Raw genomic sequence first — 17,904 nt, 5'->3', positions numbered from 1 at the left:
TGAGGCTGGAAAAGCAAATACAAGGGCTGATGATCCAGACACATCACCTGTAAAAGTGACTCTCGGAAGGGGGGTAGGAGCAGTTATACTGAAGGAGCACGAATTCCCAGCTAGCTCTTAAGTTTTACTGTGTCGTTTTCCTTCATTAAACGTGCTTTACTGCTTCCTAAAATGTGTTTTGGCATCATTATGAGGTGTTTCTTTGAGCAATTACGTATCTGTTTTACTTTGGAATGTAGAACATGGATAATTTGACGACAGAACGTTTTTCTTTTGTTCCCCATGTTGGTCTCAGAAGTTCTTAAGCCTCTATTTCAGCATTTTCTTTTCTTGCTTTCAAAAGAGTAAGTATGTTTGAGAACTCCTTCATTTTTGATGTAAATTTCATCTGAACACCATGGAAGACCGTACCTTAATGCACGGTGCAATGTGACAGCCTGTCACCGCTTCTGTGTAGTTCATTGTCACCCGGGGTTGATGAAGCATTTTAGTGACCACCCTTTTACCAGAGCACAGCCCTCTGCTTGCCCTTCCCCTACTTGCCAGTGCTTGGTTCTGCCTCTCGGTATGGTCTTTGCTCCTCCTCTGCCAAGCAGTGCTGGAGAAAACTACGCCAGCAGCTTGGTGGTTTATCATCTATAATCCCTTGGGCCCTCAGTGTCACTTGGCCATTCCTTTTAAGCATTCCTAGCTGGTTCTTATTCCCATCTCCACTCCACATGTGACGAAACCTTATTACTCTCCTCGTCCCCCAATCCTTTGCTATCTATCAGCACATGACTGAGGCTTTCTCTTGGCAGACAGATAAGAACCGAAGGAAAACGTACTGCTTACTTTCCTCAAATAAGTACCGAAGTTGGATCTGTAGGTTTACCTACATATTGTAATCATAACATGTAGGTATTAGTAACACAGCTTACATTTCTTCACTAAGCCATAAAATAGAGGATGAAGTCTCTAAAATAATAATAAAACTAGTGCCCCTGACGAAAATTGCAACCACACCACTTTCTTAGTGGAAACTATATAATTAAAATGCACACTTGGATATATTGTAGTCACTTTGCTGCTTGGGAATTGCTTTCGAATACTTGCGATTGATCACAATTAGTACATCACCAGAATGGAATGTGAGTACTTTTGGAGGTGACTTGTGCTCAGACTTTCCTTATTTTGTTACTTGCCAGAAAACTTATGTCTACAAAGACTCAAATCACCTGAGTGATTCTCTTAGCATGTGGGTTCTGATTGAGTGGGTCCAGGGTGGAGCTAGAGTCTGCATATCTCACAGGCTCCCAAGTGATGGTGCTGGTGTGTGGACCCCGTGTTGAGTGGCAAGAGGCTAGGTCGGCTGTTGTCTAGTGTGTGCGTCAGCATCACCTGTGTGGTGACTGTGTGCTCCCTCTAGAGATTCTGACGTGGCTGGCTAGGGACTGTTATTCTAACGTAGAGATTTAGTTCAGTTTCTCTGCCTCAAACAGTGGACACAACCTCTTGATTGCTGGCATATACTTTCTAACTTTTGTCACTGTCAATGCCAGGCAAAGAGGGGCTTTGGTACCATATCATAAATGGAAAAGGAGTTGAGGTCACCAAGTCTCTTGGCCTTCTGATAAATTGATCCACACCGTCATGTTCCCAGGTTCAGAGAAATTGGATAATGTGCTCTTTTTTTTAATAAAAAAAAACAATCTTGCTCAAAGTAGGCCTAGAAACTTACTGGGAGTAACAGGGCACAGGTGAGCACACGAGGAGCACTTGGCTCATTGATGAGGGAACACTCTCAGGTGATGACATTCTAGCTAGGTTTTGTTTACGGGTGTTGACTATATGGCCCTTGTTGTCTGTACGGCTATAGCCCTGAGCACAGTCAGTTTTACTCTTTTTCAGAATTAGGATATTGATCTTATTCAGGGCTTCTGTAATAGATCTCTTTGTCTTTATGTAAAGAATCCATTTTTATTGATGACACTTTTGACCCTCTATACTTTTGCAGAAGTGGGTCTAACTGGTTTGACATTATGAATAGACATTCTCCATTTGTTGTGAATTAAGGTTTCCTGATACAAAGTATTCCCTCTATAAGTTGGAAGTCTTGAAAATATATCATTAAAGATATATTTCAAAGAAATGTATGAAAGATACGTTTTTTTAAGTTCCTCCAAGTGAAAATGAAAATGACTTTGGTCAGTGTTAAGAGCCTAGGGAGGTATAGTATAGACTTTAATGAGGATTGAGACTTTTGTGTAACAAAATGGTTGAAGCTCTAAGACAAAAATGTGGACCATAATGCCATTTATGTAATGCCATTCACATAAGTGAATCAACACTTTAAAGGACATTTACATTTTTAAGCACGTTAGAGAAGACACTCCTTCAAAAAATTTATGGAGGTGAAATTTACATAACAAATACAGCCATTTCAAGGTGGACAATTCAGTGGAATATGGTATATTCACGGTGTTGTGCAGTCACCAAACATTTCCATCCCTCCCCAGTGAAACCTCTTACCTATTAGGTCACTTCCTATTTCATACTGTCCCTTGCTAAACTCCTCTGTCAACAACCAATCTGCATTCTTTCTCTTAAGGATCTATCTATTCGGGATATTTCATATAAATGGAATATGTAAATGTGTGTGTTTAGCTTTTACTTAGCATAATGTTTTGGTGGTCCATCCATGCTGTAAAATGTATCAGTTCTTCATTTTTTTTAAATGGGTGACTAATATGCCTTTGTGTGAATATATCACAGTTTGTTTATCCATTGCTGTAAATGTACATTTTAGCTCTTTCTACCTTTTGACTATTGTGAATAGTGCTGTTATTAATGTGCATGTACATGTACTTGTTTGGGAAACTCTTTAATTCTTGAAGGTATATTCTTCTTTTCTTTTTTTTAAATCTTTTAAACTTTTTTTTTTTTTTTTTTTTTTAAGAGATAATCCCAAGCATGTTCCACGGTCAGCACGGAGTCTGACTTGGGCCTTGATCCCATGACCCTGGGATCATGATCTGAGCTGAAATCAAGACTCAGATGCTCAGTTGACCAAGCCAGAAAGCACCTTTTAGTGAAGAGGAGTGGGAGTGAATGGGGGCTTGGGACAAAGAGAAAAAAGTACTGAGAGAGCCCTTATATTGACTGATAGCAACTTGCTAAAATATATTCATTCAACTCTGGTCCCCTGATACTCTCCTCAATTACTCCCATCCCTGCTAAGAAAGCAAAGTAATCTGCTGAAGTGACATGAGTCTGTGTTACTGGATAAGTGCTTTGAGAAGGAAAGTGGGGTGAAAGGCTCTGAAAGAGTTCATGTCGCCAAAGACCCATGTTACCTCTGCATCTAGTGTGAGAATATTCATTTTGGCCTCACGTTATCCTTCTTGTGACTCTTCAGGATGTATGATGGAGACAGAGAGGAGTTAAGATTCCATAGAAATGTATAATACATGATTGTGTTCAAGTACCTAGCCATCTTCTAACGTGGTCCCGATGATTCTCTCCCTTGTACCTATACATTGTACCTAATTAGGTGTTCTAGCCGAGACCTCCAGGTGGTGTGCTGAAGTGCTGCCTGGCATCCTCTTGCTGATCATAAGTACAATGTGGGACAGCAGATAACATGATAAACAAGAGGGGCACGGGAATTGCTGGTTTTGAAAATTGTCAGCCTCTTTAGTCAGTAAAGGAGGCTAAAATTGAGAAATGGCTTTCAGGCCAACATCAAATTAAGTGCACACTAGCAGGAAGACAAGGTCTGAAGATGAAGCTGAGCGTGTAGCTGTAAAATCCTTGAAGATCTTGGAAAGATCCAAAGTAGTGCCTCGGAAGTCCATCCAAATGACAGGGCTTCTGAGAAGCATAAAGGTGATGTCCCTCTGTCATCTCAGTGGACTAAGAGGAGGGCTGCCGTTCCCCCTTGAAGGGATTTGTGGGTGAGGCTTTTATCTAATGAAATTAAGGGCCAATAGGATTCATAAAAGACAGTATTGAGGGAATTCTCTTTAGAAGCTGTAAACATAGACTGAAAAGGACAGAAGGTTACAAAATTAGTCCCCCAAACTTTTTTAGGCAGAAAGCAGACTGAGAAAGCTACATACCTGCAGACACAAACTACTTTTCAAGGAAGCAAATGATGATTTTAAGGGGGAATCAAGAATCCGGAGGATGAAGCAAAAACCATGACGAATTCACTGGCCTTGAAGACTAATGAAAGACCTACCAATCTATGCCTTGCAGGATTTCAGAGTTTCTGAGGTGTAGTGACTCCTGTGTGCCCTCATTTCTCCACATTTGAGCTGGAATATATCTAGAGGTTACCCTACACCACTGTGTTGGGTATGTGGGGACAAGTAACTTGTTGCTTTAGCTCACTGGTATTCATGTTGAGAGGAACTGTATTCGAGGGCTGTCCTTAAGGATATCCACCTGAGGAGCCTCATGTAAAGCCAGAATTGGTTTAGATGAAATTCTGAACTTGGAGCTCACCTTGTATAGGGGTGAACATTTCTAGGGCTTTGGGAAGGGATTAGTGTATTTTGCATATGGGAAGGACATGAACCATTAGGGCTCAAGAGTGAACTGTGGTAACTGGTCCCCAGTGATCCCGCCTCCTGCCATTTATGTTCTTGCGTAGTCCTCCCTGCATTGAATGGGGCTGACCTAGTCCATCAGCAGGATACTGAGGAAATATTGTGTGACTTGAAAAGATAGGCCACGAGACCCTGCAGCCTCTATCTTGCTTTCCTTTGGATCATTCACTCTGTCAGGCAGCCCGATGGAGATGTCCATTTGATCCAGAACTGAGGCTTCCTGCCGACAACCAGCCCCAACTTGCCACCTACAAGTGCACCTCTTTGGAAGCAGCTCCTTCAAGCCACAGGAAGGTCTTCAGGTGACTGCAGTCTGGCCTGATGTCTACAGCCTGCTCAGGGACCTCCATGCCAGAACAATCCAACTTGGGTCACTGCTGAGTTCCTGACCTTCAGAAACTGTATCAGTCTGTATTGTTTTAAGCTGCTAAGTTTTGGGATAACTAGCTATGTAGCGGTAGATAATCAGTACTGCGCCACTATAAACCTGGGAATATTGGTAAATTTTTGTGGAGTCCTCATCTTGCTTCAGGTGTTAGCAGGTACTGTTCCTGACTCCTTAATCTCTCTCTAATTTACCCTGTTATGATTGCCCTTATAACTGATTCAAGGCAAAGGGATGGAGAGGCTCTGGGGAAGAATGTGAAAATCTCGAGCCATCCCACCTTGTCTGTTTATAGTGTCTGCTTTTATTCCTACCTTAGAAGAACAACACTGAAAGGGGCTATTGCAGATCATCTGGGATCCTCATTTTGTTTTGTTTTTTGTGAAGCCACTTTCCATCCTCAACGTGTGGGAATTGCAGATGCTTAGTGCCGGCTTTTGCCATGAAGTCTTTTCTTCAAGTTGGGCTATGCAATACTCGTGTGAAGGGTTGAGCTGGGGAGGGCCGGGCTTCTCTCCGCTGGCACAGAGGTGTGTGCCCTTGGGAATGGGGTACGGATCCAGAAACTGCTCATTTCACAGAGGCGGAAAATGGGGCCAGAAAGGCTGATACATTAATAATGTTAGAAACGTTATTTCTAAAGTTAGTGGCAGAGCTACTGGGCTCTGTCCTGGCTAACAGTCCAATGAGATGTTTTCACGTTTGTCCTTTGTTTTTACTTTATCTTTGCTAGTTTCCAGGGAAAATGATTCCATTAATGAAGACTAAACGCTTCCCTTTTAATATGTTGAGTGGGGTGTGGCTTCTCGATGGTTCAACAGACATTAAAATTTCATTTGATAATTCTGTATCTTCCCTGAGGGAACTCTCTGCCTAGGTCCTTTGAAATCGCAAAAAATAAATTACCCGTGGGCTCAAGTCCAGTAAGCTGGATTTAGGTTACAATTGTGATCTTAATACAACCTGTTCCTGCTGCATAGGCCATGTGCAGCCTCGTTTGTAAAGTCAACTTGAGTGTCATTGAACTATTTAAGAGAAACTCTGCTTTTTCATGTAAAGGCTTTATTTAAAACTAGAATTTAATCATATTCTATTTTTCCCTTCATCTCTAATTAACTATAATCACTTTGATTTTAAGTGGTTTCTTTCTAAATAATTGGGTGGGTTTTGAGGCATATGTAGTTTTGTTCTTAGCAATCTGTATATATGTTTGTCAACTGGATGACTGCTATTATGTTTTTAGAAAACACATGAAAGACTATTTTGGCAGTCAGTGCAATCGGCTTACTTTCTGTACTTACTTTCTGTTTAACTGTGTCATAATGTTTTATAACATTTTAAACATTCAACCAAATTGAGTTTGTGGGAAGACTTCTTGTGTGTGTGTGTGTGTGTGTGTGTGTGTGTGTGTGTGTGTGTGTGTGTATGTCTTGGGAAGACTTCTAATGGTTTTTTTCTTCCTCTTTTGAAACGTACTTTTCTTCCTGTGGGATTTGGAGTACTGAAACACCAAACCATTCGTTCTTGTCTGCTTCTCTGAAGGCCAGTTTTAGAATCGTTAATTTGAATCATTGGGTAATGAGATTGTATGGGTTTTTTTAATTATGCGAGCTCAACAAAATGATCACTGTTGCTCCTTCCGGCATATTGCCAATATGTGACTTCCCCCTTTTGTTTTTTTTTTCCACCAAGTCAGATTTATCATCTTCCATTGAGCCGTTCAACTTTGGACTTATAAATTCTTTTGCTCTTTGACCTCTTACTTAAAGTGAGCATGGATTTTAGCTTTCAGCCAGGTAGTTCATGCTGCCTTTTACTGATAGTGCACTAGAATAACCCCCCTCCCCCCCCCCCCCCAAATATTTTGTTTTGAATGTCTCTTAGTCCCTAGTAGTTGGTGTGGCTTTTCTCTTGCTGTGCATTTGCTCACCTTTTCCCTAAATCCCCTCACTCTCCAGGAATCCATGCTGCTAAATTTAGCTTCTTCCTCCTTGCTTCTGTATCTTTCCTTCCCACTTTGCTAGGCCACCCTGCCTTTTCTTGTGGGGATTGGCTTCTCAGCATGGGAAAAGAGTAATTGTCTTTTTCCAAGTGGCAGGCTATCTTCTGGTTCCTCAGAGCCAGCTGTTAGGGAGGTGAGGTTTCAGGGAGGCTCTCTTCAACTACAGATGTGGTGTGAGAGCACTGGCGTGTGCACGTGGACAAATGTGTGTTGGCATGCTAGCAGGCTGTTCTCTTCCTTGAGAGTCCTAACCAAGAGAAGGTAGAGTCCCCACGCGATCTTCCCAAGCTCAACCTCATAAAGGAGAAGAGGGAAACTCCAGCTAATTCTGCCCACCAAATGTGTATCTGTAGTAGTCCATGTTTGGGCAGTAGTTTACATGAATGGAAAGCATTGGTTTGTGAAAGGAGGATTTTGGTTTTTGAAATTAGCCAGGAGGGCAACCTAGATTTCCTTTTTTTTTTTTTTTTGGTGGCAGTTCCTGAAGCAGGTGCAGGGCGTGTGTGAATAATGTACCACACCTCAACTATGCGATTTAGCCAATGAACGTTAGGCTTCTCCTGGGTCCTGTAGTATGGTTTCCCTGTCTGTCAAGAGCCAGCTCAGCAACCAAACCCAGATTCCAGGTGTGGTATTCCACGGTCGTTCTGTAATTTGTAATCATAGAAACAGAATGTTCCTCCTCTTATTTCTTCCCTGCCAACAGTTTCTGGGTGGGTGACTGTCAGTAGCTGGAGTTATTTTTAAAGAGGAGAGGTGAGGCTTGTCGTGCAAAGCTGGGAAGAGGGCGTTTGTTTGCAGAGCAGAGCTGACATCAAAGTGTAGATTACTGCTCAGTGGCTAGGCACTTGTCCTGTAACAGGTAATGTTTAACGTGCCGGTCACAAAGATCACAGAACAGCGTATGCCCAGGCATAAGCTAGCGCTACCGTGAATGCTCTGGAAGACTTAAAGGCTATACATGCCCATGTAATTAAAAAAAAAAATGTATGCACTAGTCTTGCTGCCTCATTTTTTGCTGGCTGTAATTGGACTTTGAAGCTTAGAAGTTCTATCATAAAAACGTGTACCCTTTGTTTGAGAGAGAGATTGGCTAAGCAATCACTTTCCACTTCTTTTCACAGGATAATATAAACGTTTTTTTGAAAGCTTGTGAACAGATTGGATTGAAAGAAGCCCAGCTTTTCCATCCTGGGGATCTACAGGATTTATCAAACCGAGTCACTGTCAGGTAAGTTTCACTGGTTTGTTATATGTTTTTTAAGCTTAGGGCTTGTGGCTCAAGTGCAAAGAATTTCTGAGATTTTATGATGACTGAAAAATTGTTCCTCTGTCTTCCTCTGTTCTCATTCCAAAACAGATTATTTAAAATATAGCTGAGGCACTGTGAATCGAAGCTGTCTGTAATTGAGATCATGGCATGTTGTTATTTTAAATCTCTCTACTAACTGAAATGGTAGTTTGTATTTTAATGCTTGTCCAACGTGGTAGTGTTTGGTTTCTAATGGGGAGAATGGCCATTACGCTTATAAAACAAACTCAGAGGTTATATTTATAAACAGAATTATTTTCATACGGTCTTTATGTATTTGGAATTAAGACTTGCTAACAAAAATGAGACTGGGACAGTGGTTAAAGAGACTTTCTTTTGTAATCTGGAAGGCAGCAATGCCTGGCGGAATGCTAATGACCTTGTCAGTTGTGGAGGATTTCTAAAAATGAACAGTTTTTCACTATTTTAATAGTGTGGATGAGAAAGTGAAAGTAGGGGTGAAAATGGGCACAGGTGTCTCCGTTGTGTTTTAGATGGAAAATGGTGTCATGTAGGAGTATATGGTTTCAGGAAATCTGGTTTTAAGCTCCTGAGATTTTTTTTCCTATAAATCTAATTTGCTTTCAGTGAATCGGAATAAACTTTTGTTACCAGATAGTGGTGACAGAAAAATGATTTAATTTTGTGATAATGACTACCTCTTTATCACGACTCTTAAACCTAATTAACATTTTTTTTTTCAAAAGGAGAGAATAAACACCTTATTCTAGCTGTAGGAGTAATAGAAATGGGAAAATTAGTTTCTACCGTTTTAGACAAAGATTTAGTTTATATGGTTGATTTCCCTGTTGTGATAGCTTTAAAAGTTATTTAAAATTGATGATAAACTCTTAAAAATGGCCAATATTTTTTCCTAAAGAAAAATAACTCTCTATGTAAGTTTCATAGTACACATGGTCTTTTAGCAGTAAAACCTAAAATCTCAGATAGAATTCATCTTTTCAAAGCCTAACAATACATATTTTTAAACAGTCCATTTTGAACTTACGTGCTTCTACTTCTGTTGAATTAGCATTTCTAAACTACACAACCTTGATAAGTGCATAGCAGGGAGGGGTCTGTCTGCATTTCTGATTAATTGGAAGATAGTTTGTTCCTAAGTTTCATCACCAAAATGGCATGTTGACTTCTGCAGTATTGCGAGGACATGCTTGATATCCATGAAAAATTACTGCATGGATGAATTTGTTTTATTTTTACTAATCAGCAATCTCTCCAGACACCCATCTGTTGGGCGAAGAAAGTTTTCACTTACAAAGTGTTTTATTCTTAATGAACAGCAACAACTTAAGGAAAAAACACACCCCCCCCACCTTACCCCAGTCATACCATTTTGAAACCCTGTAGTAGATGTTTGAGTAGGCTACCGATTAGGCAAAACATGTTTGTTGGCTTCTAATTCCAAGAATGCTCTGAGCAAAACTTGCCTGGAGCCTGTTTTATGAGATGTTGGGTCTACGGTGTTCAGGAAAAAAGTCAGTACCTGGGCACAGCCTTGAGTGAAATTAAATCCCTGACGAACTGAAACTGGGAGGTCACGTAGTTACAGCTGTAGTAGGAAGTATGCAGAACAACTTGTCTCAGTGGAGACCGCAAGTCCATAAAGGCGTGCCCAGGTAGTACTAGTGAGAATGCCTGAGAGCCTCAACTCTGCTCAGGAACATTTCCCCTGAGAATTCTGTCTTGTTGGCCCAAAGAACACAGGGCTTGCCCCTGGGTCTGCTGCAGTGGAAGCATGGGAGCCTCCCGGTTATGAGACTTGAGGAAGCTGGCAAGTGGCTTATTTAAAAATGTTGGCCACAGTTCTTCTGCCCCGAGATTGCATTTTTATAAAAGGAAGCAGGTATATAGGAAAGCAAATTATTGGCTAGTAAATATCCATGCATTTCATAGGTTTTAGTCTTTGTTCTTACATAACGTGGAGATTTCTGTAGGTCATATCTTGTCCTTTCGTTATTGTAGATTGAAGGACTTAGTGTTGGTTAGACCAGTGGTTTTCACCTGGGGGCAGTTTTGTCCCTCCAAGGGATATTTGGCAAGGTTTAGGGATAGTTTTGTCAATATAACTGGGCTGGGAGTGCTACTGGCATCTAGTGGGTCAAGAATGCTGCTGAAAACACTTTCATGAACAGGATGGTCCTCATAACAAAGAATTTTCCAACCCGAAATATCAGTAGTGCTGAGGTTGAGAAACCCTGACCTAGACGTAAAATTCCTTACTTATTTCAATGGTGCCAGGAAGACAATCATGTGGAAATGAAGGCTACTGACCAACAGACTGTACTTTCTGCTAAAATATAACTTTTTACTCATTAATATAATAATTTAGTATAATAACTTACATATCTCCATGGTAGTATGTTTGCCCACTTTAAAAGGAAAGCTCATTATAATTTGAGTCTGCAGTAATGTGTCAGTACATTATTATTTTGCTCTTCTGTATACATTAAAGCTAGCAAAAATGGGACAAAATACTTAATTATTTTAAATGCTCTATCAGAGCTCAGCTGCTAAGACTACACAGTTGATAGACGGGCTGCAAGTGCGATCTAAGATCCATGTTTGCATGACGCGTGGAAAGCTAATAGGAAAGGCCAGTGGATGCCCTCCATGTTGGCAAATGTGAGGTATTTTTTGTTAGAGGACAGCAGTCGTAAAAAACATGGATGGTGCACGGAGCCTAGGAGAGTGGTGTGTGGGTAGGAAGGAGTAGCAGGAGCAGAGTCTGCCGATTTAAAGAGCTGTTGATATTTCAATCATCCAGGCCCTAAGTACAAATATTTATCTTCCAGCAGTTCCAGATTTACAATTTAATTTGCAATAATAACTTTTTACTGGTCAAACAGAACTAGGTTACTCTATAATTCTATAATTATACATATTAATATGTTATGTAAATTTTCTAACAATTGCTTCTTGCAGGAGGTAGCTTGAATTTTTCCAAGTGTGTTTGAGTCACTCATTTATTTTGGGACTGCATATATTGTTATCAGTTACTATTTAAAATTTCTTTTTAGATATGTATTTATTTTTGAGAGAGAGGGAGAGGGTGAGTGGGGGAGGGGCAGAGAGAGAGGGAGACAGAAGATCCGAGTGGGCTTTCCCTGATAGCAGAGAGCCTGATGTGGGGCTCAAACTCACAAACCGTGAGATCATGGCCTGAGCCAAAGTCAGACGCTTAACCGACTGAGCCATCCAGGCACCCCTCAGTTAATACTTTTAACTTTGACATTCCTGACTTTAATGGGTAGGATCCATCTTGGCCCCCCCCCCCCTTTTTTTTTTTTTGCCCTGAAAGGCTAATGAGCAAATTTGTGAGTTCACCTTCATGAATGGTAGATTGAGGTTGAACTTACCCTACTTGAGATGTTTACTGAGGCCATGAAATTTGGCTTCTGTAGCAATGAATAACGACACCATAGTTATTAACCATTTGCTAAATGCCCATACTGAGCTCAGAGCCACAGCCCACAGAGAAGAGGTGCTGTGACTCCTGGAGCCAAGCAAGCACAGTGACCACCACATCACGCCACAGCACACTGGAGAGCCCCCGTAGCAAATCTCCTGGTCTGGTCATTAAGCGGCACAGAGCAAGTGCTTGTTGTAGAAAGCAACTCAGCAGAGTGGTTCGGAGGTCATCCTGTTTTAGAGGAATCGAAGTTGGCAGAGAGGGAGAGTGGAATTATTAAAGGTTTTAATTTTATACATTTAGCAGTTTGACTCAGAAACAAAGTCATATATTTAACCATTGCTCTAACGAATTATATATTGAAATTTTAAAGCTGAGAATGTGAGCAGATTGTAAGCATGTTTCTTCTTTCTGCTCCCTTATCATTCCAGTCCAATTTTTAGCACTTCCTCCTTAGATGCATTCTGTTCATAATACAATTACAGGATGGCCATGCTTTTGAACACAGTATTTCAGTCATGCAAAGAAAAAAAAATTATTTTCTAATTCGGTCTTACTCTCCCATTTAGGATATTAATATTTTAGGTGTGAATTGTAACTTCAAAAGTCTCAATTTTTAAAAAATGTCTTATCAAAATGGAGGGTGCAGAAATCAATTTTTTTTACACATGGTAGGTGCCAAAGGAACAGTAGTTAGAAACAAAATTAGTATTAACATATTTCCCGCATGAAAATAAAGGAGGCTCAAAGTGATATTTAAGGATTTAGCTGTTCTGTACAGCTTCAAAAGGGTGCTTGATTTTATGGCAATACTGTAAAGTCATTTCTCTGGAATCTGGTTCCCAGATGGCACTCTAAACAGTCTGCCAAATTGGGCGTGGGATATGAATGTGTATATGAGTATTTATTTAAGATTTTAATTCATGTAAGTAAAAATATACCTACTCTGAAGTAATTTTCATCATTTGCTGACTTAAACCTGCTTTTACTTTTTTTTCGTGTCTTTCAAATGAGTTTCTCAACATCAGTCTGTGTTTTTTGTTTTTGTTTTTGTTTTTTTTTAATAATGATATCCAAACTTGGATCAGTAACTTGATCATGGTGACTTCCACCTGTCAATTCATGTTACTATTTTAAAATGTTCTCTTCCTACCAAGCAATTAGAAGAGAATGAAACAGAAAAGAAGTTTGCACTGCACACGTTTCTGTCCTGTTCAGTTATTCTCTGGTGGTAGGTAATTCCTGAAAGGGGACATTAATTCTTTTGGGTTGCCAAGACTCTGTTTAAGGCCAGCAGCAAAAATGTACGGACAGTTTTCAAATGTTGTTTGATTGCAAGGTTAGATTATTGAAGAGCGTGTTTAGTCGCAGAGAAAGGTTGTGGAATAGGAGGTAGGTCTGACTCTGGACAAGCTATAAAATACCTGAAGTTTTATCTAGTATTAGTTTCTCTCCATTTCTAGTTGCTGGTAAGTTCTTGGAGAGATAAATAAGTTTCTGAAAGCCAGCTCTCCATCCTCAGCTCTTCACTCCCTTAAATCCCCAGAGCCACAGGGCCTGATTGTGTCTTGGCTTGCTGGGTCGGGCTTGAATGCTGTGCACTTTTCTGGCCAGGGTCTTTGTATTCAAAAGTAACCCCATCATGCTCATTGCCTCAGAGTCTCATTTGGCGGCTCATCTGCTTAGCAGCTACCTTGAGTTCCTGGAAGAGTGATAGAATTTACTTCCCTTGACCAGCTAGCATTTGTTTTATAATGAGATCCTTCAAAGGGTTAAACCAAAGAAACAGATTTTTCTTGAAGAGATTCTTCTGTCTTTCAAATTATTACCTGTGGGGCTGCATATGTTGAATTAACCAAACCTTTGACATGACGTGCACCATAGTATGGATAGCCCTGTCAGTCACTTTTGAAAATGAGAGCTTTACCACTAACTCGAGGTGTTAAGCATTGCTTTTCTTTGAGTTTTTTGCTATCTTGTGGTATGATTTACCTGATCATTTGTGTGAGGGTGTATGTGTGGGGTGTGTGTGTTTTTACATCTATTTCTGGAGCTAGAGTAGAAAACAGCACTTAATTCAATAAGGGGAGACTTTGGGGTCAGGAGTCACTCACTTGTTTGTCACACATCAGGCAGTGATTGGGCATTTTCTCTGCAGCATCTAAGTATCAGATTCCCAGATGCCACTCTTAACAGTCAAAAAGTGCAGAGCTCTGCCCTTAGTGGGGTTCAAGTTATAATTAAGGACATGTCTTCTTAAGTTCACAGAGTACATTGTTTTGAGATAAATGCACAGGGTTCTCAGAGTATATAGAGATGAGAAGCCATTTCAACTTTTTAATCAGGAAGATACTTAATTGGAGGTGACACTGATTTCTCATCTGGGCTTTCAAAGCACTTTTGTTTTCATCTACATCTAATTTTTCCCTAGACTTGAGACTATTTGAGGACAGAAACAATTACATTATTCCTTATTTCCTTAGTTCCCGACATCTTAAGTGTTAAGTGTTTATTTGAAAATTAAATTTTAGTTATTTTGACTTCCTGGATGTTTTAAAGCCAGGCTTTAAAGATGGAAACTTATTTTTTCCTCTTTGTCAAGTTTTTCTTTTTATTACTCTCTTTCAAAATTGCAAAACAGTTCAGGCAAAGCAGCCGTTGATCCTTTGGTTTCTATTGCCTTTCACTTATCATTCTGGAATAATAATATGGCATATTATAACATAGTCTAAGTGGATACAATTGAAAAGAAGAATGTGTCTTCACCTCAGTGTATAATACACTAAAATGGGAACTTTAGACCACGTGCCTTTCAAAGTAGTTGGTGGAAGTCTTAATCTTTATGCTAACGTGAAAATGACAACCGCTAATGTTTAATGGACATTTGAAGGATATTCTGTGCTTATAAGAAGTTTTAGAAAAATTTTAATGTTTTCATATCATGATCACAAATCCCTTCATCCTGTGAAATAAATCTAAATGTATGTTTAAGACTTTTTGGTGGAAAAATATGGTGGCTATATAGGTGCTGAAGTAGCTTGTAGAAGTTCAAGGGCAACAAATAGAAATTTTTGAAAGCTAAGACCGATATTGGAGGTAACTTCTTAAAGGAGTCCTGAAAGTTACTTTAAGAAATGTTGCCAGCAAGTTTCTAAGTAAGCCTCATTCCTTCCAAATCCAGGCTAACTGCCTTGGTACATCTTACCTTTGCCTAGCATTAAACATCAAAGCCAGTAAGAAAAAAGTCACAAATTACCTTTGACTTTGATATGATAACTTTGACTATGACATGGTAACCATTTGAAGAATATGAGCACACAGAAACTTGAAAATTTCTTGACATTTCATTTGAACTATTTCTACTACACCTTGGGCTGCGTTTCTGTCACCTTCCCCCAGGATGGAACAAGTTCAGTCATTGTGCCTCAGTTGTTATGGACAGATCTAAGATGAGCATCAAAGATGTGGGCAGGGATTTAGGTGTCCCCTGGCATGGGTTTAATCCCATCCCATTCAGTCACTTGGTAGCTGAACGGTAGGTTAAGTTTCCTCCCTGTGATCAGTTTGCTTTTTCGTGAGCAAGATGGATGTTACTGCTGCTCTCTTGGAACTTAGTAAGACATTTGAGGGCTATCTTTACCCACATGTTGTAATGATTACAGATCAGGGATGTAAAGTATAAAGTGTTTGGCATATACTAGTGCTCAATAAATGGTGTTGACTTACAACTGTGATCATTTTCATAATTTGTCTTTCCCTTCTTGACCCTCTGAAGATACATGTTCTTCCTGTGGAAGAACATGAAGAAACAAATCTGGCCCCTGGATCCTTAAATTGTGACAGTTAGCTATAGGCTTTATATTTTCTTATGAGAATTTAGGTCTTTTGAGACTTATCCCTTCTTTCAATTGGGAACAGATATTAAAACAGGTGTGTTTTTCTTACATTTATGTCTAGTCAACTTTTTACAGTTTATTTTGTTAGAATAGCAAAGCTGGAAACCAGACAACAACAGATAGCTATTTGCTCTTGTCCTTGTATATGTGGGACCAAAACAATTCTGTTATCTTCTATGAGAACTCAACCAATGTTTTTTTTTAATTTTTTTTAATGTTTATTTATTTTTTTTTGAGAGAGACAGTGAGACAGAGTGTGAGTGGGGGATGGTCAGAGAGAGGGAGACACAGAATCGGAAGCAGGCTCTAGGCTCTGAGCTCTCAGCACAGAGCCAACGCGGGGCTCGAACTCATGGACCATGAGATCATGACCTGAGCTGAAGTCAGATGCCCAACCGACTGAGCCATCCAGGTGCCCCTCAACCAACTTTATATTAAATTTTCTGAATTGTGAATGTTAGTTTGATTTGAATCTTTTAAAAAAGTTTTGTTGCCACATTTTAAAAACAAAACGTACATAAAAACCAGAATTGGTCTATCACACAAATCCAAATCTAAAACTTTATTGTTTCATTTTAATCGTTCCATTTCCCCTCCTTCATTTTTGTGAAAAGTGTGTCATTTTGGCCACGAGGAGAGGAAGTTATCCTTTGGATGGGCAGGACTAGACGCTATTCTCCAAAAGGCTTTTGCAGGGCTTGTGAGTTTCTTTTGAAAAGGTGTTCATAATCTTTAGGGAACTCAAATGCACATGCTAGTCCTGTTTTCCACCAGACAGAAAACTTAGCTGCCACTTTGGGGCATCTCCCCTCTGTTTTGTCCATCAAAAGTCTGCTATACTAACAGCATAAAATCTTGATTATATTATCTAAAATATTTATGGTTTTTGTTCTAGACACTAAAAAAGTGACAGCAGTAGGCACTGTGTGGGTGGTCAAAAGTCTCGCTGCTTACTTCCACTTGTACCCAATGGAAGAAAGTCAAGAAACTAGGAAATATACTTTTGTGTTAATGCTCTTTGACATAATGTAACTTGATTTTTTACAAGATAACGTAACTTGATTTTACTATCAAAAATGTTAAAAAGAGTGGGTATTAAGTTATTTATTGACCTTATTGGTTATTTTTCAGAGTTTAGGTTAATGGGGTAGTGATGTTCTAGGGTAACTGCCCAGGTATAATTTGTCATGCTGAGCAGCTGTCCCAGGTGGGATTGGCTGCTGGTCAATGGAGACCTACCTTTTTTTTGAGGATCCTTCCTGACCTGAGTATCCCAACTAAACTGTGAGGCAGGGTGAGGTGTTCTCTCTTTTTCTTAAGAGCCTAGTACCATTGCTTCAGACACCACTGACCAATGAGCCCAGTAAACCTAAGAAAGCATGTTTCTAAAGGATTACTGACAAGTCTTGAATTTTAAGGAAACAAAGTATACTTGCCATCTAAATGTAAGTAACCCACATTAAGGGTAAGTGACAGTGTAAAAAAACTCCATTAAAAAAAAGATTAAAAACATGCTTGGAACACACTTCATGTAAACCAGTTATTATTATTATTATTTTAAGTTTTTATTATTTACTTACTTCTTAAAAAGCATGAGTAGGGGAGAGGCAGAGAGAGTGGGAGAGAGAGAATCCCAAGCAGGCTCTATCCTGTCAGTGGGAGGTCTGTGATTTGGGGCTCAAACCTACGAGCTGTGAGATCATTACCTATGCTGAAGTCAGATGCTTAACTGGCTAGACCACCTGGACACCCTTCAACCAGCTTTTCTTAAGCTAAAAAGGGGGGAAAGTAGGGGTTCTTGCTGGCCTGGGAGAAGCAGCTGCTGTGAATTAACTGCATTAACCACTATCAATTTAACCAGGATTTTCTCTGTGTGCTTTGTGCAGGTTGGGGGAGAAATCTCTAAATAAATATCAGGTATCACTGTCATTACATTTTGCTATTTCATTACATTACAGTAACATTGCTGGTAGATTTTTTGAAATGCTTTTGTTCTGTGTCTTTTCTTTTTAGTTGACTGAGGTATGGAAATAATCTTCAAAAGAATCACTGTATCTGGGTAAACAGTTTGGCTAACATGTTACTAGAGTACTTTTGGCTTAATACCAAGAAGGAAAAATGTGTACTGGGTAGTTATTTCATGCTCTGTTTTGTGTATACTAGTGTGTATTCACCTATAAAATGTGCAATAGAACATACACACACACTCACAATAAGAATATATATGAAAATTTGTGTGAGGCTTCAAAGACTGAGACACCAGATCCCCAGTGTCTCCAGGTCTTTG

General features: G+C 39.7%; 1 protein-coding gene across 23 annotated transcripts in view; it reads left to right on the top strand.

The window, feature by feature from the left end:
- Window positions 1–17,904, top strand: part of LMO7 (LIM domain 7) — a 192,942-nt gene that overhangs the window by 92,615 nt on the left and 82,423 nt on the right. For 20 of the 23 annotated variants that reach the window (XM_053897305.1, XM_053897562.1, XM_053897832.1 and 17 more), the window contains exon 4: window positions 8,104–8,210. In XM_053897305.1, coding sequence (XP_053753280.1) covers window positions 8,104–8,210 — 107 coding nt within the window. Of the gene's footprint in view, window positions 1–7,506; window positions 7,606–8,103; window positions 8,211–17,904 lie in introns of those variants that run through there. The other 3 variants (XM_053897965.1, XM_053897790.1, XM_053897577.1) reach the window with 1 other exon arrangement.

The sequence above is a fragment of the Panthera pardus genome, unplaced genomic scaffold (assembly GCF_024362965.1).
Source record: "Panthera pardus isolate Hobbes unplaced genomic scaffold, ASM2436296v1 HiC_scaffold_1, whole genome shotgun sequence".
In the NCBI taxonomy this organism is placed as follows: domain Eukaryota; kingdom Metazoa; phylum Chordata; class Mammalia; order Carnivora; family Felidae; genus Panthera; species Panthera pardus.
Note: the sequence above shows the minus strand (reverse complement) of the source record. Positions and strands in the feature narration are given on the sequence as shown.